At 34.3% G+C, this 27150-nt stretch overlaps 1 protein-coding gene across 1 annotated transcript in view; it reads left to right on the top strand.

Moving 5' to 3' along the window:
* Window positions 1-24326, top strand: part of Agxt (Alanine-glyoxylate aminotransferase) — a 34917-nt gene extending 10591 nt beyond the window's left edge. Inside the window, exons 2-7 of the mRNA XM_081741265.1 lie at window positions 1532-1724; window positions 2509-2674; window positions 4195-4350; window positions 5712-5807; window positions 12152-12400; window positions 24075-24326. Of these exons, the coding sequence (XP_081597391.1) occupies window positions 1532-1724; window positions 2509-2674; window positions 4195-4350; window positions 5712-5807; window positions 12152-12400; window positions 24075-24234 (1020 nt within the window). The 3' untranslated portion in view covers window positions 24235-24326. The remainder of the gene's footprint in view (window positions 1-1531; window positions 1725-2508; window positions 2675-4194; window positions 4351-5711; window positions 5808-12151; window positions 12401-24074) is intronic.
* Window positions 24327-27150: the final 2824 nt, after the last annotated feature.

The raw sequence follows: 27150 nt of genomic DNA, 5'->3' as shown, positions 1-27150 counted from the left end.
CCCAAAGAAGCTTATGCTCCGAATTGTCTCATCTCTAGGTTGACACAAGCTGTGATTCTGTGGTGAGCAATTTCCGTGTATACCTATTTCCAACAACAGTTCATATTTATGTATGTCGGTCGACCAAACAAGCTTATGCTCCGAAGTTTCTCATCAGTACCCTGAAAGAAGCGGTGATTATGTAGTTCTGTGGGCAGCAGTTTCCTTGTACTTCCAACAATGATTCGGATTTATGTATGTTGGACACCCAAAGAAGTTTATGTTCTGTTCTGTACTGTCTCAACTCTACCCTCAAACAAGCGATGCCAATTAGTGATGAGCAAATGCAAGACCAAGACCAAGACCAGGGTGGTCTTGGTCTTGGTCTTGGTCTTGCACATCCAGTCTTGGTCTTGGTCTTGCACTGGAACCCTTGGTCTTGGTCTTGGTCTTGTACACCCAGTCTTGGTCCTGCTTGCAAAAGTCTTGCAAGTCTTGCTTTTAAGAAATCTTATGCTTTTCAGAGGTAAATTTTACTCTGATATAACGCCAATTTCCCTGTATTTCATCTGACCTATGATTATTCTCACAGAACACATTACCTTTATGTCGCCACATGCATTCTATAGTCCAAATGTTGTTTCCGAACAATAGCCTAATTTTCGAAAGCGGCAAAGCGCCAGTTTATACTGCTGAAGATGTTTCATGAGCATCCAGATGAACTACAACATTTGCCATGCCTCACCCAATCCTCAGACCTCAATAGTACTGAACACCTGCACTCTGTTCTGTAGCGAATGTACTCCTCTATTTTCGCTGACTCCATGAGGAAAGATACAATATTTTCCTTGAAACCATTCCACGACAAATTAGAATTATCCTGCAGGAGAATGATGATCCCACACCGTATTGATCTAATGTTATTTTCTTCAAATGTTACCATTGCTCTGATAACTATCTGTGAGTTTCAGTGCACATAATGTTCACGTTTATTAGCTCCCGGCATAAGTATACGCGAGATTATAGTTTTACTCAGGGCTAGATTAAGGGGGGCTTAGGGGGCTATAGCACCAGTCCTCCAGGTGGACAGAGCCTCCACTCTGATCAAAATCTCAACTGGATATCAAAAAAGAATCATGAAGATACAATCATCATCATAAAATAAAATATGACCAAAAATATAAAACATATTCTCTTAACTTTCCTACTGTACTTCCACAGAAATGTATTAGGCGAAATGAGCAAGGACCACATTTTTCTTCTTAGCTCCGGGCCTCCAGACAGGTTAATTCTGCCCTGGTTTTTACTCCAGGTGTATATGTGTGTATGTGGTACTTTATTTCCCGGTAACTATTGGCCTAATCTGAACCAAATTTGGTGAGCAAGTAGCCGATCCTCTAAGTAATAAAGATGGCTATATTTGATGGCTAACTTGGGCATGAACAGGCTCGACTCAACAACAAACACTGTACCTCACAGTTTGCACACCCTGAGATTTTGTGTTTGGTTCACCTCGACTTGTTTGAACATTACTTGTTCTTGTTCTTTGCAGATTATGGACGAAATTCAAGACGGCTTACGGTACGTGTTCCAAACGAAGAATGTCCACACACTTGCTATCAGCGCCACAGGCCACGGAGGCATGGAGGCAGCGTTGTGCAATGTATTAGAACCAGGAGATGTTATTCTCATTGCTTTCAGTGGCCACTGGGGACATCGGGCAGCAGACATTGCTGCAAGACATGGTAAGATAGATGCAAGACTATTGTATATGTAGATTAATATAATTTTATAAGGATTGTAGTAATGTTGAGGACCTTTTCTATGTTGCCCACACCTTCTTTTGAGTTTTTAGTGAATAACTTAAGATAAAAAAAGACTATACTAAAGCTGAGAGCACAGTATCTACAGCATTTATCTATACTCAAAACAGAGGTTTGGTTGACACATGTGGCCGTGCCGAACGGTATGCTGGGATAGACATTCTAAAATAGCATTTTTTGGTGTGTAAGGGGGGACACAAAACGTTGGTTGATTTTTGAGTTTAACATCCCTTTAAGCAGTGAGGCTATATGAGACGGAACCTACTGCTTAGCGTGCAATCCGAACCACATGAGCTCCCGGGTCTCCCACGCTAAAGGCATGAACTCTAACCACTTAGCCACGATAGAACTCGGTCATAAAACGAGTAAAACCGTTGAAATACCGAATTTAGGTTTTCACGAACACGATACTTTTCTATGTCGCTCGAAAGTAAAAATGTGAAAAGCTTGAAATTTGTTTAAAGTACAGAACCATATTATTAGCCAATGGCGTAGTTAGAAAAACATAATGAGATAGTCTAATAATTGCCATGTCGAAGAAGTGCACAGACACATACGCATACTATATAAGTGCACATGCCATGTGCATGCATAAAGTGCCTCTCACGCCGCAAACGGTAAATTTTGATCCATGTTCAGACGATGAAAAAGAACTTTAAAAAATTAAGATAGTTAAATTTACTGTAATTTATATCACTGATTTCAGGTGCTGAAGTGAGGAAAGTAGAGAAGCCACTGGGAGAGAATTTTACCCTAGCAGAAATTGAAGAAGCCCTCGAAGTGCATAGGCCATCTGTGTTTTTTGTCACCCAAGGAGAGTCCTCGACAGGCGTTTATCAACCAATCGAGGGACTCGGAGCTCTTTGCCATCGGTGAGGATATATATATTTGAAACATACATATCTTAGTAAAACAATTAAGTCTCTTACTTTGCTATAAAAATGTCATTTTAAATAAGGATGTTGCGATTAACGTTATGAAACTAGAATAGACTAAAATTTTATGGATGAAATTTTAGGTGCAAAAATCATGCAATATTTTGGTTGAAATGAGTGCAAAACTTCGGAGAAAGTAAAAGGTCCAAACTTAAAATAGAATTGCCACTTGTCCCGAATTAGGAGAGATATTCCTAATTTTAAGAAAATTTTCAGCGTTCCGAATTGCGCCAATTATATTGCGGGACGCCAAATTAACCAGAGGATTTACAAATATAGGACAGATAGAGTCACATTATATGGCGGGACGCAAAATTACCCAAAACATTTACAACATATGGGGCAGATAGGGAAACATTATACGACGGGACACCAAATTAACTAAAACACTTACAAAATATGGGATAGATAGGGACACGTTATATGGCGGAACGCCAAATTAACCAAAACACTTGCCAAATATGATACAGAGCTTCTTAGTGACATTTGTAAATTTCAACCCGCGATGAATCTTTATGACTGTCAAGATATCGATATCGCTTAAAAAAAAAAAAAAAAAAAAAAAAAAAAAAAAAAAAAAAAAAGCAGCCGTATACTCACCATCAATGATGCTATTCTTTGACCGTTGTATGGTTCATTCACCGCCAGTGATGTCATTCTTTGATCAACTGATTGGTTCATTTACCGCCAATAGTGTTATTGCTTTACCAGTTGATTGGTCCAGTCACCGCCAATGATGTTATTCTTTGATCGGTTGACTGGTTCATTTACCGCCAATGATGTTATCCTTTGATCAGTGTATTGGTTCATTCACCGCCAATGATGTTATTCTTTTTGACCAGTTGACTGGTTCATTCATTGCCAATAATGTTATTCTTCGATCGTTGAGTGGTTCGTAACTTCTGCTCAACAAACCACCAAAAAGCTGACTTTTCGAATTTTGTTTCATGTGTTTTGGGTTGAAATTTTCATTACAGTGTTCAATCATGAATATACGTATTTCTTTTTATTATTTTAAATAAATTGTTCCATGTACAACTTGGGTCTAAAGAACTGACAATCTGCATGTGTTCGCTAAGTGTGGCCCCCTTTTAGCCTTTCCAAAAAGTGGCAGCCTGAACTCAAAATTCACTGATGTATTAAAAAATTCTGCCTAAAACAAGTCTCAAACACTCGAGCTATGATGCAAGAATTGGTGGAATGAGAGTGTATGAGGAAACAGGAGTACCCGAGAAACTTCACAGGCATGATGTTGTGCACCACAAATTTACTTGGTCGGGGATCGAATCAGGGACCCCACGCGTAGCGACCATGTCCCCGAACCACGCTTTGAGAAGTGGACCTCAATTTAATGGGTTTGACTGTAATATTACGAACTTCAGGTTGACCAGTTCTCGTAATTGATAATATAATTGAGTGATGAAATTTCTCTTATGAAAATAGAACTTTTTTTCCAGGTACAATTGTTTGTTGGTGGTAGACACAGTGGCGTCCTTAGGGGGTGTCCCAATGTGTGCTGACCAATGGGAGGTTGATGTGATCTACACGGGATCTCAAAAAGTGTTAGGAGCACCTCCAGGGCTAGCGCCAATTAGCTTCAGTCCAAGAGCATGGTAAGTTTATTGACATTATTTAAATTGAGAAATTAAAATTTATAATTTCATGGTACTGTTTTACAACTTGTGGGCTCAGATTGTTAGTTTTACGGATTGGAGAAAAAAGTGAAATTAGCTTGTAGTAAGCCAAGTGATTTTAACATAATTTAAAAATTTAAAATAACAAATTAGTCTACAAAAGTTTATAAAATCAACTAGCCTCTGACTAGCTGGGGCTCCGCCCCCAGAGACCCATGTTTGCTCGGCCTACGGCCTCACACCTATTAAATCCACAATTCTACCGAATTTCAAATTTCTTTTCCTATTTCAATTATCTAAAAGATAAGATTTTGTATTCCAAGGAAACGCCCATTTAAATAACATAGGAATTTCTTCATCCTCCCTTTAGACCCCTTAAAAACTAAAAATTTTCACTTTTGGCAATTTTCCTGTGTATTAGTCCCGGAAGGCTATAAGTAATCATACCAAATTTCATCATTCTAATCCTATCGGAAGTGCCTAAACATTTAGGTGTGTAGAAGATGTTCTATATAACATGGGAAACATTTTTCAGTTCCCCACAAAACCACTCCCCAAAGTTGGAAAATTTTATTTTGGTGATTTCCTTAGGTAACGCTAACGAAAACGTACAAGCATACCGAATTGCAAGCTTTTATTCCAAGTACCTAAAATATGAGATTATAAGTCCAAAACAAAGCCCATTTAAATAACATAGGGAATTTCTTCATCCCCCCTTTAAACCCCCTAAAAATTAAAAATATTCACTTTTGGCAAATTTTCTGTGGGTAGTAGCCAAAAGGCTACTACAATCATGCCAAATTTAATTATTGTAGTCCTACAGAAAGTGCCCAGTAATTTTGGGATGCATATCGTATCTAAATAATACGAGGAAGATTTTTCAGTTCTCCTTAAAACCACTCTAAAGTTGGATTACTTTTTACTGATTTTGTTAAATAATCCTATGGAAAACGTACAAACATACCTAATTCAAGTTTATATTAAAATTCCAAATGCCTAAAACTTGAGATTATATGTCCAAAAAAGGCCCATTTAAATAACATGGGGGATTTCTTCATCCCCCTTTAGACCCCCTAAAAATTAAAAAAAAAAAATATATTCACTTTTGACAATTTTCCTATGGATTAGTCCCAAAAGGCTACAATTATGCCAAATTTCAACTTTCCACATTAACCGGAAGTATCCGTTACTTCATATCAGTTCATGTACTTAGAATATTATTCCCTTTCTTTTGTGCATGGACCACTAATCTAGATACAATCATACCCCATTTCTCCTTGTGTTGACGTTGTTTTCCAATACTATTATATATGCTTTTTTTTTTTTTTTTGTCATTTTAGGAATAAAATCGAAAACAGAAAAACACCAATCGATGTATACTACTTCGATATGAAGTTACTGGCAAACTATTGGGGTTGTGATGGAAAGCCAAGGGCGTAAGTATTCTTTTTAAAAAAATTGTTTCTTTCATTAAGAAATTATTTTACTTTCTGTTTATAAATACACTAGAGCAGTATTTCTCAAAGTGTGGGTCGCGACTCATTGGTGGGTCGCGAGAAATTTTTTCTTTTAACTGTGAAAATTTTATTTTGATGCAGAAACATATGTTGTAAAGTAAGCGCCATTCAGGAAATGAAAATTGAAAGCGTTTGTTAATGGGGTGAAGAGTAAGTGGTTACTCAGAACCCTACCCTGCTGTACAGTCAGTAGAGATGCTGGGTTAAAATGGAAAGAGGATGGCTGAGTCAAACTCTGTCACGGAGTAAGGCATTGCGTTGAAAATAGTGTTAGCTCTGTGTTACCTTTATATGGAAAAAATTAGAAATATGATTTACAAAATTTAATTGGTTTGAAATACCACCATAAAAGTAGATGGGCCACAAAGTACTTTTTAATATTGAATGTGGGTCGCGGCAACAACAAGTTTGAGAACCACTGCACTAGAGTTTCGACATGTTTCAATCAGTGGAGCACGAAAAAGTTTTTTAAGCGAGAGGAGGGGGATTTAAGGCTCCAAGTTCACAGTGGCGAAGGTAAAAACTGGGAGGAGGCAGGCAGATGCCAGACTAGGAGACAGATGAGTTTACTGTAAGACCTGAGCTTGCTAATAAATGAGATCTCCGTTTTCAATGTGGGTTTCATGTAACTTCAGGGAAGAAGTAAATAAATAGTTTTATCGTGCTTCAAACTGAGAGAAAAGAGTTTACCTATAATGAAATAATTGTTGTTCATAAGAACTAGAAGATTAGGGAAGTTTTCATTCCTTAGTTTGAAGTCACAAAGGTCTTGTGAAGAAACGATGTGCATGATTTATTTTTGTTTTCCAAAAAATGGGTTGTATCAGGTTCACGCTCATACTCAATCGCTACAAGCAAGGGGGCGCAGTGGCTCAATGGTAGAGCGTTCACCTCCGGTGCTTGGGGTTCCTGGTTCGACCCCAGCTCGCGCCGTGTGGACTTTGTGGTGGATAAACACCATGCTCATGGGTTTTCTCGGGGTTCACCCGTTTCCTCTCACTTTCTTCATCCCACCCTTTCGTTCATCTCTCATCATCATCGTCTCCTTTAGCCTATCCGGCATAATCGTGGAACGTAAAACTTAAAGATTTCATTTCATTTTCAATCACTGCAAAGTAACAATGAGGCCTAAAATGTTCATTTTTATTCAAAAAATGAACTCTTTAAGTTTTACGTCCCATGTTTATGCTGGCTAGCCTAAAGAAGGCGGTGATGAGAGAAATAAAGGAAATGGTGGAATGACGACAGTGGGAGGAGACGGGAGAAGCCCGAGAAAACCCATGCACACAGTGTTTGTCCACCACAAAGCTCACTTGGTGCAATCTGGGATCGAACCAAGGACCCCATGTACCAGAAGTGAACACTCTACCACTGAGCAAGGTGACCAGTCGTCCCGTTTTAGCCGAGACAGTTCCTTATTTTCAACAGTTGTCCCGTTTTTTCTAATTCTCAAACGGGACGCCTAAACGTCCCTTTTTAAGCAAACATGACCCAGGTATCCCGTAATTATTATTCAAAATATAAATGGTCAATGTTAATTCTACACTCTTCCGTACCAATACTCATTGGGACAGAGGGCGGAACCAGAGGGGGACGATCGAGGCAATCGCCCTCTCCCCCAGAAGAGGAAATTTTCTTATTTTATATATATAAATAAAACCCATCCCAAAGTTTGGAACCCTTAAAATATCAGTATGACAACCCACCGCCCCCCCAGAAGTCGGTCCTGTATCCACCCCTGCATTGGGAGGGTTCAGCCGTCCCTAGAACTTCTGAATATTCAAATGAGAATCGAGTGTTCTGTGGTTCAAGTGGGAATTGAGAGGGAATTCTGAGTGTTGAAGTAGTTAAAAATATTGTTGGATAGTACTTAAGTTAGAAACGCTATGTTATTATTCTTACTTGTGTATTTTGTAAATTGAAAACACAGTTGAGTTCCAAAATGCCATGTGGAAGTCAACCCCCTTCCCCCCCCCGTCGCCGATTCGTATGCGTCCCGTTTTTGAAAGTAAAAGTTCTGGTCACCTTGCCACTGAGTCACCGCGGCTCACTTTTATTCAAGTATTATTATTATTATTATTATTATTATTATTATTATTATTATTATTATTATTATTATTATTATTATTATTATTATTATTATTAATTTTACCTTAAAAACCAGTACTTTTATTGTTAAAAACATTTTGAGTTCGTGGAACCCAGGAACAGATCAATCCACTTTCCTTTATTTAAAATGAATGAAAAAAAAAAAAAAATCTGTGTTCTGTTACGGATTAAGTTCGTATTCTATACTAACGCAGTGTATATTAAAAGAAGGTTACCCATCTCATTAATACATATTAATGTACTAAAGACTTTTAAAATATGTAGTAGAATTATGAAAGTTGCAATGAATTCTGTAGCCATATTTTAGATACCTTTTATACCTCCGTGTGCAATAGTTGATAGTGGAAAGAGGAATTTCAAAATTCAAGGTTAACAGACCATGTGCATAAGCCTGGTGGTGAGAAAACTTGTTCTGATGTCGTCTCATGTTAGGTAGAATGAATGATAGCTTTGTGCAATGGTGTGATTATAATACTGATAGTACACCTGCAATACTGATAAATAAAAATGAAAAAAAAAAAAAAACACACAAAAATAAACATTTAGGTTCTTGTAATTGTTCTAACACCACCGTTTTATTTCTCATCCAGAATACGAAACCTGAAAATGTAATCTTTTAAGTTTTATGTCCCACGCTTATGTCGGTTAGGTTAAAGGAGAAGTTGATTATGAGAAATGAGTGAAAAGGGTGGAATGCAGAAAGTGAGAGGAAACGGGAGAACCCCGAGAAAACCCACGAGCACGGTGTTTGTCCACCACAAAGTTCACACGGCGCGAGCTGGGATCGGACCAAGGACCCCAAATACCGGAGGTGAACGCTCTACCACTGAGCCACCGTGCCCCAAATACGAAACCTGATTAACAAGCAATTTTAAAATAAAATCCTTTACGAGTCATAAATTAAACTAAATGCTGTTTAATGGCAGATCTAGTCTGGGGCCGGGGAACTTAGGCCCCCACTTTTTAAGGGATACCTTTTATTCTTTATTGGAAAACTAGCAGCGTTCACCCCGCTTCGCTGCGGTCACCCCGGAACGCAATAAACTTTGTTACTTAGATAATTTTTACTTTTTCGCTTTCAAGTGATATGATAAAAACCATAGAAGATTGCATTAAATGTTAACATTATATCGCCTGTCATTTATGTTAACCCGCCCCGCTTCGCTGCGGTCACCCCGGAAGTTTTCGCTTTCAAGTGATATGATAAAAACCATAGTCGATTGCAGTAAATGTTAACATTATATCGCCTGTCATTTATGTTAACCCGCCGAGTGACACGGTCATGCGGGTTGCATATAAATACGTTTATTTTTACCTATGATGAACTAACAAAGGATTTGTACGTTATGGACACTTGAATGGTCAATTATCTCAAGACACTGGTAATTAAAAATTAAAGTGATATGATAAAAACCATCTAGGGTCCAAATCCTAATAACCCCCCAAAAATGAAAGAAATTGGTTCAGCCGTATTAGCGTGATGAGCGGACAAAATTTTGTACGTTCTCTTTTATATATATAGATTGTTGAAACATTAGATATAATTTCAATTGCAGTTTTTTGTTATGCAATGTGTAAAACAATACTTGAGGTTCACAGTGTCAATGTCCAACCTAGCCACAATATTCATTGGGAGAAAGTAAAATTGGAAACATCTGCAGGACCCATGAAAAAGTGAAAACTCATGATTACCTATCGTAATCTGGGTTCTGGCTGCCCCCCCCCCTTCAGTTTTTGCATTCTAGATCCGCCACTGATGCTGTTCCTGAAGACAAAAATAAATGGAAGTTTTTAAATATATATTGTAGCTTACACTTTAATGACATGTGTTAAAATTAATACACATAAAAGCGTACAATAAATTATAAAGTATATAATAAAAGTAACATTAATTATTTATATCAAATAAGTAAAACAATCTTTCTTGTTAACGAAGTACGTAAACAGCTTTTAACCAATGCAAAGGATCATCAGCAAAGAGACAAAAAATCCTGTCAATTATTTTGTGTGCAACACCAGTTTTACACCTCACTCTACCAAAATGTCATTTCTCCAAGATTTTTGAACCATAATTTTAGCCATTTATTTTTATTTCCTCTTCCGCCCAGTGTTCGTAGTTTGAGGTAAATAGGGAATTTTTGGATAAAACGTGAAAATTCAAGGAAATTCTGGGTGACCAATATAATTTTTTTTTTTTTGTTCATCAAAAATAAACCAATACATTAGAAATAGTTGGGTGTGTGAGTGTTTTCAAAGTAGTATATTCAGCTACCATAGTATGCGGGCCTGCGGGGAGGTTACCGAGACATTTAAAAATAATCCAAAATGACTGATATTAGTGTCAAATCCATAGTTTTCACGGTCGCTGAGATGAATGGTGATACTCCCACAGGCGTTGGCTGCCGAATAAAGCCCCCATTGGCTGGGAGCCAGAGGTTTTTTTTTTTAAATTCGAACCAAGGGGTCTCAGAGGGCGTTTACCGGAATATGTGAAAGTAGTAGAAAATGACCGATATTTTTTTTCCTTGTTCATTTTATTTACATAAATATTTTATCTGACCCATGTGAAGAATGAGTACTTCATAATCCATAAGTTTCGTATTTCAAAATTTTGGCACGATGTATCAGTAAAGAAAGAAGGGATATTCTATGAAGAATGATGTTAAACTAACATCATACCCAAAATTGCAGTTTATGGCTTTATATCTGTTTCTTGGTCTATGGCACTTTTTCTTGCCTGCCAGATTAAAATTAGGCAACCAATAAAACACATATATCAAGATATATAGCATCTAGAACCTTGACAATATGGTTAGGCAACCAGAACGACATTTGGGATATAGCGGTTGCATAACTTGCACTATATTGCAACAATTACAATGCCAGTTTGAGAACGAGTCAAGAAAGTTCAACCTGGGATTGAACAGGACTGAATGTTGTAAATATGCTTTCTTAATTATAGAATCCAATCCATTACATCGAAACAAATGTGTTACTTGAACAAGAAAGTTGTAAGAATTATATAAAGCGACAATTTCATTTTTAAATCTTTTTTTTTTATGAAAAAAACTCCATCCAAAAAAGCTGGCTGTTTTGCATCTCTATTTGTAAAACTCTTTAAAATAAGAAATACAAACTACACATTATCTTTACAGTTATTTTATTGTTACCAGAGAATACTGTAGGAGTTGATTGAACGTGCGTTATAAAATTTAGGTGTTACTACGCGCAGTTTTGCGACCTTTGAGACGAATTGTTTGAACACAATCCTAAAGTAATTATTAGAATGAATCATCCGAAAATGTATTTTGGGCTGCAAGAAACTCACTTAAGCTGAACTGGTCAAAATTTTTCAGCTCGCGCTTTGCACGTATGTCCTAACTACTACTATTAAAACATGGAGTTGAGTTTGATAGGCATTTCTAAGACATTAGTAGCTGGGTATGAGAAGGTAGAAAGACGGATAAGCAAGAAATATGAGAAAATATTTTAACTTTGAAAACCGTTTTAGAGACAGTGGCGGATCCAGGGGGATTAAACCCATCCCAGAGTTTGGGGGCCGCGGTGGCTCAGTGGTAGAGCGTTCACATCTGGTGCTTGGGGTCCCGGGTTCAAACCCTGCTCCCGCCAAGTGAACTTTGTGGTGGACAAACACCGTGTGCGTGGGTTTTCTCGGGGTTCTCCCGTTTCCTCCCACTTTCTTCATTTCACCATTTCATTCATCTCTCATCATCACCGTCTTAGCCTAATCGGCACAACCGTGAGACGTAAAACTCAAATATTTCATTTCATTTTTCCATCCCAGAGTTTGGAGCTCTTAAAAGTAGCTTTAAGTAGCAGTATTACAACCCACCGTCCCCTCAGAAATCCGTCCTGGATCCGCCCCTGTTCAGAGAACAATACAAGATTCCCCCAAAGAAACTGGACATTGTATTAAGATTTTAGAAATGTATACATGCATAAAAATGTGTAGGAAGTAGACCCGGGTTTACATTGAGGAAGAAATGTAAAACCCCGTACTCTAGCTACTCACGGAATTAAATCCCAGCACTTCCCGTTTGTAAAGCAATAATGCTAATCACTGGCCTTGGGGTCAGTTTGTATTTAACCTGTAGTGTCATCCGTATTAATGAATTTTTAAAATTCTCTTCTAGGTACCACCACACTGTTCCTGCTAACGCATTGTATACTCTTCGAGAAGGCCTAGCTCTCGTCGTGGAAGAGGGTCTCGAGAATTGCTGGAAGAGGCATCGTGCATGCGCCAATCGCCTTCACCAGGGCCTCAAACAGCTGGGAATCGAATTGTTTGTTCCTGATGAAGAAGCTCGCCTGCCGACCGTCACCACTTTGAAGATCCCGACAAATGTAGATGCCAAGGCATTACAAACCTATGCCATGAAGAAGTAAGCATTCATTTATTTTTAGCAGTCATTTCCTACTCTACGCTCTGTAAGGTGTGAGACACGGTAAATTCAAGAGTGAGACCGAACAACTTGACATTTATCAAAGCAGTAGTGTCAGGTCAAAAAGAATATCGAGGTAACTCATTCACTGCCAACACTTCCCAGTTTACCGAATGCCCCGCCTCCTTCTGTTCTTGTCTCTTTATGCTACTTAGGCCGATTAAACACGAACACATTTTCCACTCCTTGTTATATCAGAGATTCTATCAAATTAAAGATTCAACGTGTACGAGACTGATTTCTGTGCCATTTTAGTACTGTATGTAACATTTGATTAAATATTTCCATCGAACATTACTTTTTAAAAAAATAAAGTAAAATTCACTCTGCTCTAATATCAAGATCTTCAGGGTCCCATTACATATCAATTTGGGTCAAATTGGCGTTTTTCTTTGAGATAATCGGCAGAGTGTTATAAACTCCTTGTTGCATTTTTTATATTGCGATCAGTAGTGTCATTTAAACTTTGCCGGGGGAGATAGGAAACATTGTCCACCAACATAAGGGTTTTAAGTTTTTGTTAGTATATTAGTTTAATTTCTTAAAAAGCACCTCTCAGCATACCCAAGCAATGTTAGATTTCTGAAATACAAAAAGAGCGAAAGAGATAGGTTTTTGGATTTATGAAATACAAAAAGAGAGAAAGAGATATGTTTTTGGATTTATGGAATAGAAAAAGAGTGAAAGAGATGTGTTTTTGGATTTATGAAATACAAAAAGAGATATGTTTTAGGATTTATGGAATACAAAAAGAGAGAAAAAGATGTGTTTTTGGATTTATGAAATACAAAAAGAGAGAACGAGATATGTTTTGGATTTATGAAATACAAAAAGAGAGAACGAGATATGTTTTGGATTTATGAAATACAAAAAGAGAGAACGAGATATGTTTTGGATTTATGGAATACAAAAAGAGAGAAAGAGAGATGTTTTAGGATTTATGGAATACAAAAAAAAAAAAGAAAGAAAGAAAGAGATATGTGTGACTGTTAACTGGAACATAAATTAAATTCCAAAAATAGAACATTAAAAAGAATCTGTGCTTTAAACTCAATGACATGGATGATTAGTGAGAGAGAATTGTGGAGTGAGAATGTGGGAGGAAACAGATAAATTTCTAGTGAAGTCACGGAACACCATGTTATCCACCAAGAACTTAAACGGGCTAGGATCAAATCAGGGACCCCAAACAACAGAGATGAACTGTCCATTCCACTACATTGAACCACCATGGCTCCGAAAGTCTTCTAGAAGGCGCTAGTAGCCCAAGATTATTCGCATTCCCAGAATAAGACTGTCCTAACTTTAATGTCAATTTTGCAAGTAAGCCAGAATAGATCTTTGTTTCTAAATATATATATATATATATATATATATATATATATATATATATATATATATATATATATATATATATATATATATATATATATATATATATATATATATATATATATATCTTTTCTGTTTTTGATAATCGTGTCTTTATCTTAATATTTATTCTCTTCAGTCCATAGGTGCACATATATGTACCTCTGCTCTTTATTTTTATGCTTCTATTCTGCGGCTTGCATCGTAATAGAAACTGCTTTGTAATGTTTGTGTACCTCCCACCAGTGTTTATTATTAATCTTGTTCATTAGATAGCATCAACAATCATCATATTTCAAGCAATAGTTGAAAAAAATGGAGCACTTTGTGCCAGAACTCTAGAGGATGGAAGTTGAAGATCATGGAGGAGAATCAAGTAACATAATGGATATGTGTTATTATATATATTCATTAGTGTTGTTAAATATCTCAATATACTATATTAAGTGATCCGAAGTTCACCTATATACCCAGAAACTGCAGTAGAAGTGGGAAAGGTGTAAAAATGAAGTTGTGAAACCCAAAACTGTAAGGATTTCTAACAGTGACTGAATAAGCCTAACTGGAATCCTGCTCTTTGCAATTGGGTGAGATCTCAACATTCTTTATACATTCCTATGTGCATGTTGATTTGGTATTTATGGTGGCAATAGTTTCATTTCCTTTTAGTGTTAAGAGTTTGTGATTTTATCGATTGTGTATTTTCTTAAGTGTATAAACTTTAATTCTTGTAAGTCATTATACCTGTAATTCAATATTAAGATGGCGGACAACCAGTTTAATGATATTAGCAACATAGAATCAACAAGCGCCAAAGACAAAGAAATATCTGACAATTCATCAGCTATGGAAATAACTGGTAATGCAAATAAGCAAATCATATCAAATCCAATAAAAAATAGGCTCAGATAAGAATGAATATAATAAGATGGATCATACAAAGAATTATTCAAGAGATTATGTAAATATAAACACATCTCTTGAAAATCGTTATACGGAAGAGCATGTAGCACCTTATTATGTATTCATAAAATCGAATCAAGAGGACCTGGGAACGAAGCATGTAATGGCAATTAGCCGTAAACTCTATTTAGCTTCAGTAGAAGGCATTACTAATTTCGAAAAAATCGGAAAAAACTTATTAAAAGTATCTTTTAATTCTGCCAAAGCAGCAAACGCTTTTTTAAGTCATCCAATATTAAAACCACAAAATTGGATGGCATATATACCTAACTTTGCAATTTATACAACGGGGGTTGTAAAAGAGGTTGACCCGGAAGTACCGGTAGAGGAACTGTTACAAGAAATAGTCTCTGATGTTCCAATAATATCAATTAAACGTATATACAGGACATATGAAGGCAAAAAAAGTCCTAACTTCTACAATAATAATAACTTTCAACTCGCAACGACTACCACTCCACATTAAAGTTTTCTTCTTAAGATTGCAAGTGGAAACGTATATCCCGGCTATAAGACAATGTCAATTATGCCTACGATACGGTCACACTTTCCGTACTTGTAAAGCAAAAAATTCAATTTGCAAAACTTGTGCTCAATTTCATCCATCATCACAATGTTCTAATGTAATAAAATGTTTTCACTGTGGACTACCGCACGAAGCGGATAATGTTGAGTTTCCGGAAAGGGCTCGACAAAAACAAATCATGTCTATAATGGCTACAGAACATATTTCATTTAATGAAGCAAATATGCAAGTTGGTAAATTAAATTCAGAATCAAGGAAATGGAATTCAAGTAATAGCACTATTAAATTATCGGAGAATGTGATCAATCACTTTCAGAACAGAGGTACCGCACAAACACCACAAAATAAAAATACAAATGCTGTAAACATTTCAAACTACAGGAAAAAAAACCAAGCTGACTGAACAAGAAACACCTCCCAGGAAAAGATGGAAAAGCACTGAAGAAAATAATGGTAAATTTAACGTTAATAATGGGAAAAACTTTGAACGCAAGGGTTACGATTTTACTTCAGCTAGTACGAGCGGACAATTGATATCAGTGGTAACTTCTTATAGAAACAGACATACAATGATGGACCAAAATCCACAACAATTGTATGACCTGAAATATATTACTAACGACAATAACCTACATTTCCAAGAAAAATTCCCATTGTATGTAGCTCAAAACCAATGCAATGCTTCGGCCTCAGGGCAATCTTTGCACACAACAGATATTCCAATTCAAAAAACAAGTAAACATGTTTTTCAAAAATCTACGAAAAATTTGGAAAAGAAAATTGATATAGATTCGGCAAACTCAAAAACAATATTTGCTATTATACAGTTACTAGGTAGCATACTAATGTCCTTAAATTGTAACGTAACAACTGAGCATATGGAACAATTATCGCAGCAATTTTATCTGCTATTCAATTCAATACATTCAAGTTAATTTTCGTGCCGGAAAACAAAAACTTGTTTTTTTTTTTTTTCACTTAAACATGGAGCATAAACAAAATCTTAAAATTTTGCAGTGGAACTGTCAGAGTATTTACAAAAAAAAAAAAAAAATATGCAATTCTACATTTAATAAAACACTTTTCTCCTGATATCTTATTTTTACAGGAAACTTGGGCAAAACCTAAATTTTCTTTAAAATTACATATTTACAATATTATTGAACATTTAAGGGATTATGGATATGGTAGTTTAGCTACATGTATCAAGAAAAATATTCCTTTTCGTACGCTCAATTTAGCATTAAGTAATACATATAATGAAATACAAATAACTGGTTTTGAAATAAAAAATACTAAATTTGTTAACATTTATATACCGCCTGCTATTACACCGCAACTCCAATTCTGGAAAGAACTGTTAGTAAATAATAAGATTGATTATTTAATGGGCCATTGTAACACTCAATCTCCAGTATGGGGAGCATCCAAAGGGAATACTGCTGGTAAAATACTTAATCAAGCCCTAACTAAATATCCCTATCTATGTCTAAATGATGGTACTGCAACTCGAATTACTATAGAAGGTAATAGCGTTCCTGACATAACTATTTGTAAAATTCAATACTACATTTTAACACATTGGTCTGTCTACTTTGATCCATTAGGTAGTGACCATCGTCCTATTCTGACGCTCACTCATCCTTTTTTTTAGATAAAGCATCTCCTCATCAGTTGGAATAAGTTTCAACATTTTATTTCAGAAAGCTTAAATAAATCTAACAATTCTAATTTCTCTCTATCTAAATTAAACCAAATATTAACGCAAGCTGTAGCGAGATCAAAACACAAAGAATTGGTACAGAGTCCAATACAAAGCTGTTTGGTGGAACCGGGAAGCACAACAAGCAATTAATAAAAGAAAAGCGGCTTTTTTGCAATTTATTCGAACGAAAACTCTTCAAGACTTTAGACTCTACCTCAATAGTAAGACATTAACAAAAATTATCTTAAATAAAATTAAACGAAAGCACTAGAAAGAATTTTGTGACAATTTATCATTCCAAACTCCTAAAATGAAAATTTGGAAATTTTTACATTCTCAACTTATTAAAAAAAAAAAAAACTATAAAATCTGCATCAAGTACTTGGAATTCAATAAAAAGCGATTGGATACACCAATTTTACGCTATGTTGACACCTGATTTCGTAAATTCAAATAAACTTATAATAGCTAATTTACAAAATAAGCAAGAACTAAATAAGGATGAGCTCTTTAAATTAGAAGAATTAGAAGTGGTGTTTAACACTATCAAGAAGAAGACCTCATCAGGCGTAGATGGATCTCAATATGTCCATTACACAAACTTACCTTTAGAAGCGAAAAGAATATTCCTAAATTACTTAAACTCAGTTTGGAAAACAGGTAAAGTACCTGAAATATGAAAAAAAAATCGCTTATCGTACCAATTCTTAAACCTAATAAACCAAGTCATATTGCCACAAACTATAGATCAATAACTCTGCTCTCATGTAGCCTAAAATTTTTTGAACAATTAATGTTAAATCGTTTACAATGGTACATAGAATATAATCACTTGTTACCAGACAATATTACAGGTTTTCGCAAAAATAGCTCGACTCTTGACTCTATTGGTCCTCTAATTATATATGGAGAGCTTTCCAACAAAAGAAATATCTCATTGTGATTAGTGTTGACTTTCAAAAAGCCTATGACTCTATAAATCTAAATATATTAATTTCCAAATTATTTAAACTACATAGCCCTCAACAGTTCATACTACTCATTTACAATTTATTATATGATATACATGTACATATTAAGTTGAACAATTCTTATTCAAAATCTAGACGAACTTCTACTGGCCTGCTTCAAGCCAGAAAACTAAGTCCAACTCTTTTTAACCTTTTCATGTTAGATCTTATTAATTTGTTGAATAAAACTACAAATACCTTTTTGTATGCTGATGACCTTGTCACATACGAAATAGTGGAAAATCTAAAAATTGGAGTGGAGAAAATACAACACAATATGCAAAATATACATCAATAGAGTTCTCAGAATGGATTGGATATTAATTGGGAAAAATCATCATTTACAATTTTCACAAAAAAAAAAAAAAAAAAAAAAAAAAAAAAAACGTATAAAACATCTTCCACAAATAAGTATTAATGGCAAATAATAAAATTTACGAAACATTTGAAATATTTAGGACTTAATCTTGATACCACCTTATCCTGGAAGTCGCACTTTCAATATTTAACCAAAGAAGCAACCAAATATCATAATATTTTGAAAGAGTATGAGTGCCAAAAGATGGGGTATACAACCTCATGTGCTGAATATGATTAATCAACAAACATTAACAGCAAGAATGTTATACGGTTCCATGTTTTATAATACAAATTATTCAATGTTTTATACAAAAATTCAACAACTTCATTATGATATGATCAAGAGAATATTATCTCAACCAGCTTTTTGTCCAAGGAATGCAATCTTAGAAGCTACAAAGAATGTACCGATAGAAATAAAAATATTCCAACATACGGCAAACTTTTTACTTTCTCGGATGGCAAAAACTTTCCCATTTACAATTAAAAATGTAGGAAATATGGAAATTATAAATCAAAGTAAAAAACTTCCTTACCAAAAATCACTACCATGGATCTTTACTGTCTTTATGAATATAAAAGAATTGCAAGCTAACATCGCAAAAGCTCCAAGTATACCAGCATACTTATTCAATTATAATATTAACTTAATAAAAATTTCAGTCATTATTCCACAATATGTACAATTTCATAAATTTGAAAACTTACAAAATATATATAAAAACATTTGGCAATTTTATATAGATTCTCTTCCAAAAGAATATACACATATTCACTGATGCACCAAAACAAATAAATAAATAAGTAAATAAATAAAAATAAAATAAACAAGTTGGTGCAGCCTTATTGATACCACAGTTATGTATACAGAAACAATACAAACTACCTTGTAATATGTCTGTGTTTGAAGGCGAAGCCTTCGCCATAAGACAAGCATTTTTTTTATTAAAAAACTCAATCTTAAACATGCCTGTATATGTACGGATGCTTTGATTGTTATAACAGCTCTTAACAATACAAGATGGACTATTCAAACTTCATGGAATATTTTATTAATTAAAAAAATATATCAGTCATTACAATCTAATAACTTCAACACTATTTTAATTTACACAAAAGCTCATGTAAACATAGAATTTAATGAATCAGTGGACCAATTAAGTAAAGCTGCAGCTAATACAGGCATCAAAACTAATATTCAAATTCTTTACTATAATTTCAAATATATTATCAAAAATGAAATAGAAAAAATAATCACCCAATGGAAAAAGAAAAATAGAGAAGGTCCTGGCAAACATTACTGGAGTTTAGCGGATAATTTGGAAGTTAACAACTGGGAAGTATTAAGAATGTAGTCCAGATCGAAAATTGTGCTATTTTATCGTATAATTTTCAACACAGCATTAACACCAAAAAAAAACTGTTCTGTATAAGGAAAAAAGATACAAATATTTGTTGGTGCGGAAAAGAAATTGGTAATCTAAATCATTTAATATTCTATTGTGAAATATTACAAAACAAAAGAAAAGAGTTTATAACACATTTATTGAATAACTTTTATACGTTCCCAATTACAGTTGAAATGATAATCACTTCAAGAAATTAAATGCTTATTAAAAGATTCTTACAGTATATACAGGATAATAACTTAAATCTATAAAAAATAATTTAATAAATGACATGACGAATAATTTGTTACATAGATATATTTAACTCACATCAAATATTTGGAAAGTCTGGGAAATAATTATTGCCACTATAATTCACTTGTAACAGCATGATCATGAGAAGTTCAAGAACTAATATGAGCATTTCAACGAAAGAAAAAAAAAAAAGAAAAAGAAAACTCAACAATTAAAACTCCCAGTTTTTCCATTATCATTCAAATGTTATAAATTACCATTAATACAACATTATTTTGGACAATTATAGGGGAACAGGCCATTTGAATCTAAGTTTGGGCCAAACTACACGGCATTTTACTGATACCGAATGGAATGGAATGGACTCTAGAGGATACAGCATTAACTATTGAGTAGAAAACCTTTCTTAAATACAGACAAATTACGGTAATTACACATAAAAATTTTGTAACAATTTAAAACCTATTTTGAGTTACGACAGTCTCATTCCGAGGGGGGGGGGGGGCTCAGTCTCTTCTAAACTGTTTTTTCCAGGCATATATTAGGGTAAAATAGTGATGTCAACCCGTGGAAAAAATCCCATATTGACAATGATTTCTCGAAATGGGATAAAATTTTCGTAAAAATTCACAGAATTTTTGGGATTTTTCGTATATCTATTCCGTTGACACCTACAAAATTGTCTATGGTGGAGGAGTAGAGAAATGAATCTCCAATAAACTTGAAATTATTAATGCTAATTGTCAAATTTTGTTACTATTTAACGCATGTTAGTTTTAAAATGACTTATGCAGTGACTTGTGAATTTCAAAAAAACACTGCACGCTTGTGGAGCGTTAATGATACTCTGGTATTTAGAAAAAAAGAAAAAAAGAGGAATAATAAAAGAAAGAACAGAATTAACAGAAGATAATAAAATGAGAAATGTCCAATTTCTAAATCCTTTCATACGAAATGACTGAAGAACGCAGTTTCTCTAGTTTTATTACGTTCAATACAAGATTATGGCACAAAGGTGTGATGGAAATACTAAACTCATAACAAAATGTACTTATTTTCATCAACATTTTCAATTGTTTCTTTTAATTTAGGAAAATACGTGTTCATAAACTGTTTGATTAATGTTGACAATCGGAATTTTTGAATAATTCACTCATATATTGAAGAAAATGAGTGATATACACTAATTTCACTATTTATGATCTGTAAGTTCAGAAAAAAATTGTTATTAGTATAGCGTGGGAAATTCAAGAGCCAAATGGGAATTTCTGCCTCTTGAGATCTGATTTTATAACGTTTCGGAATTGATACCACTGAGGCGAGGAGACTTCGCACAGCACAGGTACCCAATGACCTCTCCGGAGCTGAGATAAAATAATTTGCGATTGCATGACTCTTGTGGATCACAGTGTTAGTAGTTCGAGGGAATTTTCCCTAATCTAGGGAAATTTCGTAGGTAAATTTAGCAAAAACTCTTTGATAAAACGCGAAACTATAGGGAAATTCTCAGGCTGACGGAGTGACCAATATAAATACTTACATTTTTCTTTATTCTTCAGAAATAAATGAATGCAATAGCAATAGTTTGTGTGCGAGAGAAAGGGAGGGAATGCCTATTGAAAGTAGCATTATTTGCACCAATTGTTTGATGAGTGTAATTTGTGACTATTTTTGTTTAAAAAAGAACCGAAAGTAAAAGAAAAGTAAAAAAAAGAAGCAAAAAGCAAATGAATAAAAGAAATGTGGTTAGCACTTCCTTTAATAGAGCTAAATTAATCTTATCACATAACTTTTGTAATAGGAATTTGATACTCAACAAACTAGGGAGAATTTGTTAAGAAAAGAAAAAATAGAAGCAAAAAGCAAATGAATAAAAGAAATGTGGTTGACACTTCCATTAATAGAGCTAAATTAATCTTATCACATAACTTTTGTCATAGGAATTAGATACTCAACAAACTAGGGAGAATTTGTTAAGAAAAGGAAAAATAGAAGCAAAAAGCAAATGAATAAAAGAAATGTGGTTGACACTTCCTTTAATAGAGCTAAATTAATCTTATCACATAACTTTTGTAATAGGAATTTGATACTCAACAAACTAGGGAGAATTTGTTAAGAAAAGAAAAAATAGAAGCAAAAAGCAAATGAATAAAAGAAATGTGGTTGACACTTCCATTAATAGAGCTAAATTAATCTTATCACATAACTTTTGTCATAGGAATTTGATACTCAACAAACTAGGGAGAATTTGTTAAGAAAAGGAAAAATAGAAGCAAAAAGCAAATGAATAAAAGAAATGTGGTTGAAACTTCCTTTAATAGAGCTAAATTAATCTTATCACATAACTTTTGTCATAGGAATTAGATACTCAACAAACTAGGGAGAATTTGTTAAGAAAAGGAAAAATAGAAGCAAAAAGCAAATGAATAAAAGAAATGTGGTTAGCACTTCCTTTAATAGAGCTAAATTAATCTTATCACATAACTTTTGTCATAGGAATTAGATACTCAACAAACTAGGGAGAATTTGTTAAGAAAAGGAAAAATAGAAGCAAAAAGCAAATGAATAAAAGAAATGTGGTTGACACTTCCTTTAATAGAGCTAAATTAATCTTATCACATAACTTTTGTCATAGGAATTAGATACTCAACAAACTAGGGAGAATTTGTTAAGAAAAGGAAAAATAGAAGCAAAAAGCAAATGAATAAAAGAAATGTGGTTGACACTTCCTTTAATAGAGCTAAATTAATCTTATCACATAACTTTTGTCATAGGAATTTGATACTCAACAAACTAGGGAGAATTTGTTAAGAAAAGGAAAAATAGAAGCAAAAAGCAAATGAATAAAAGAAATGTGGTTGACACTTCCTTTAATAGAGCTAAATTAATCTTATCACATAACTTTTGTCATAGGAATTAGATACTCAACAAACTAGGGAGAATTTGTTAAGAAAAGAAAAAATAGAAGCAAAAAGCAAATGAATAAAAGAAATGTGGTTGACACTTCCTTTAATAGAGCTAAATTAATCTTATCACATAACTTTTGTCATAGGAATTAGATACTCAACAAACTAGGGAGAATTTGTTAAGAAAAGGAAAAATAGAAGCAAAAAGCAAATGAATAAAAGAAATGTGGTTAGCACTTCCTTTAATATAGCTAAATTAATCTTATCGTATAACTTCTGTCATAGGAATTAGATACTCAACAAACTAGGGAGAATTTGTTAAGAAAAGGAAAAATAGAAGCAAAAAGCAAATGAATAAAATAAATGTGGTTAGCACTTCCTTTAATATAGCTAAATTAATCTTATCGTATAACTTCTGTCATAGGAATTAGATACTCAACAAACTAGGGAGAATTTGTTAAGAAAAGGAAAAATAGAAGCAAAAAGCAAATGAATAAAATAAATGTGGTTAGCACTTCCTTTAATAGAGCTAAATTAATCTTATCGTATAACTTCTGTCATAGGAATTGAACATTCAACAAACAAGGGAAAATTTTATGAGAAAAAGGGAAAATGTTTCTGTTAGTCGGGGGAAATTTTCTGAAGGAAACCTACGAACACTGTTGGAGAACACAATCCAAATAGAAGTGACACACAATCTCTGAACAAAGCACAATGCTTTTGTTAAAATATCGAGTGTAACAGTTTCGCCAACTATACCTAACTAATTATTTGGCATTATCAGACACATTATCTCTCTATTATAATGATAATGTGTATAATGCAGCCAAAAGTTCAGTTAGTTGACGAAACTACTACACATCGATATTTTAATAAAAGCATTGTGTTTTGCTCAGTGTGTCATTTCTATTTTCAATTACTAAAGCAAAACTAACATGAACCAGATATGCAAATACTGTCCCACTTCAGCCTCCTCACATTTTAAATTTACTTATCCCACAAAACTTTGTGGTAGAAAGCCTGTTATCCTCTCTCTTTCACTATGAATCTATATCTATCTATTTTTTTTAAATACGTTTCATCGCCGCTGGGTTATATGACTATTCGTAATTGTTTTGTTTGTTTTGCAGGTACTTAGTAGAGATCGCTGGGGGACTGGGTCCAACTGCTGGGAAAGCGATGAGAATTGGTCTTATGGGTTACAATGCAACGTTTGATAAAGTGGACTATACTTTGATGGTACTCAAAGAAAGCATGGAACATGCTAACATACTTGAAGGAAAACTGTAAATAACAGTCTTATTCTGTAACTAAAAGTATTCCAGGTTTTTTTTTTTAATCTTTCATATGTAATTATGTGAATAAAAATTGATTCCATTATAGCCTACATTGTTAATGATTTAATCTTTAGTCTCGCTGCTGAAAGGGACGCTAGAGTCAAAATCAAATCAAATCAAAATTATTTAACCTTCTTAACGTACTCACAATATTATTCAAGAACTTCATATAATCATCATCATCATCATAGGTATTCTGCCATTATTCGTAGGTCACTTGCTGCAACTGAGAAGCTTCTATGCTCTACGGCACAGCCTTCTATACACCATATAGAAAGCTATGTCTACGGTCTTCTGCAAACCTTTTCGTCTTCACGTCTACGATTTTTCTGTTTTGATAAAGTCCATTAACTATAGTCTCCTTCGCCCCTTCCCTCCCTTTCCTGTCACCATATTCTCTAGTACGTCCCTCATGATACAATTCCTTCTTAACCAATGTCCCAACCAGTTTCTCTTCCTCTTCTGAATAATATATCAAATTGTTCTTTTCTCCTCCACCATTTCTAACACCCTCTCATTCATTTTCCGCTCGAGCCAGCTGATTCTCTCCATTCTTCTCCACACACACATTTCGAAAGCTTTCAGTCGGTTTTCATCCTTGCACTTTACACGCCGGAAACTGACAAAAGGATGACAGTCACCATTGCAACAAGAAGGATATGACGTCATACTATTTCAGTCCCATGGATCATGTGTCTTTTTCGAATATGGTGAAACTTTCTGTTTAAGTATATTAGATGCAGCAATTAATAGGTTTATCTTTTTATGTGAAAAAAAATGCTGTAGATACATTATTTAAAGGCTACGTGAAACTGTTACGTTAATTCAATTCGACTTAACTAATTGTAAACCAGAGGCAGAACCAGGAGGAACTCCTGGGAGTGGATGGGTAAAAAATTCTCAGTTTTTTCTCTCACCGGGATTCTTCAGCACTGATGCCTGTGCCGCTGGAAGAAGAAGGGAGAGCCTATGTTATGAATCCACTTTGGTTGGGAATTAACTTCTTCTTTTTACTCTTTCTGTAATGAGAAAGTAAAACAGGACTTTTGCAGAGGTAAAGCATAAGATTTGAATAAGTGTATGTTATCTTTTCCTTCGTCCTAGCCTCATGTTGAATTTATGGTGGTATAAAGCTCATGTTAAAGGTTCCGTGCAAAACCACCCGCTACACTGTATGTGCTTGGGCCCAGCTCAAGTGGCTTCATAATGAATGAGTTATATTGAACTAATAATAGTTCCATATGACCGCAAATGACGTTCATCTGACATATTTTGCGGATAAGATAATCCCACCGACGGCCACATCTAACGCACTTGGTTCAGGAATTTTCTCGACGGACGCCAAAGATTCTGAAGAGCCAGTTTGCTTCTGCTTTATCTATAGTAATAGAGGCAACAATGCTCTGATCTCTTCTGAAACCAATGCTTCCTTTCTTCGTCCAACTGAAACTAGCTCTTCTTCTTCAACTCTAGAAATAAATTAAAAATCGTAACATGGAGACAGATCTAGGTTGTAGAATGGGTGGGCCAGGACTTCCTAATGACACTTTTGTTTGCGTTATCGTAAAGAATAATGTTGGTCAGTAGAAGAAAACAATTTGTCTTAATCTTCTGCCGAAATGATACAAGGGTATTGATGTATCGATGGCATTGAAGGTTTGGAATTGCGTAACTTTAGATCCATGATGATCGAAGAATATCATTATTTTATTTTATTGACGTTCGTCAAGATTGATTTTATTTTCCTTTACATAAATAAAGGAATGTGCATATTCCACAGTTACTCAGTTAACTATGACGTAAACTAACGTCTACCATACAATAGAAACTTCTAAACCTGTTGATTTATATGAATATAACGATATGCTTCTATCACTTCGTAATTCGACCTTATTAAAAATTGACATCTTCATTGGAGTCAATGATGCTAACATAAGACAGATTTTGTTGTATTTGAGTTTTGGGGGTAAAGTTGCCAAACATTTAAAGTGAAAAGATGGTGAAGAGGGAGAAACAGTACGTCCGCACACAGTAAAAAAAATACATCTTACTTTCCCCTTACTTAAATTTACAATTTTCAATTACTGTCTGCAACAATTTGTTTTCGTTTCTCACAATCCTAAAAATTTCATACAGGTAGGCTGAAAGTTTGTTTTTTCAATCAAATTTACTGAAGTTATGTCAAAGTTTGATTTGTGAACAAATTTTTCATTATAAAATAATAATAATAATAATAATAATAATAATGATAATAATAATAATAATTCAACCACGTCGTTCTCGCAAAAATCAATTGCACAAATTCTAATCTTAAGGACAGGAAATTTTCTCTTTGTCTAAAATGGAGTTGTTGGCAAATTTTGCTTGAATATCTCAGTAGTCTCAAATTTCACCTGGTTAGCTTGCAATATTTCATAACTTCCAATTTTTAATCAATATTGTAATATCAAATTCTGCCGGGATTAAATTTTGCCTGAATATTTTTACTTTAAAATTTTTCCTGATTATCCTGCATAAATTTTGCCTGAACATTCTTTCTTTGAATTTTCCCTGATTAGCCTGAATATTTTATCACTATCAAATATTGCCCGAATTTTATATTGTTTGAATATTTTAGTATAGTATCTTCAAATTTTGTCTGATTAGTCTGACTACTTTAGAACTTGTATAATTCTTCCTTCTGCAAAGCACTGCAAGGTTCAAAGTGATCTATTCTAAATAACACTTTTTTGTTTAATTTGCACTAAATGAAGTCTCTTGTCGTTGGATGATATACACCAGTGTATTTTTTAAAATTTGTTTTCAAACGTAGATATACTATATCAGTATTTCACAATAACTGTCCATAATTGAAAAATGGGACATTCCA

Source organism: Thermobia domestica, chromosome 15 (assembly GCF_964235325.1).
Source record: "Thermobia domestica chromosome 15, izTheDome1.hap1.1, whole genome shotgun sequence".
In the NCBI taxonomy this organism is placed as follows: domain Eukaryota; kingdom Metazoa; phylum Arthropoda; class Insecta; order Zygentoma; family Lepismatidae; genus Thermobia; species Thermobia domestica.
The sequence above is the reverse complement of the archived record's forward strand: the minus strand, read 5'-3'. Positions and strand labels throughout refer to the sequence as shown.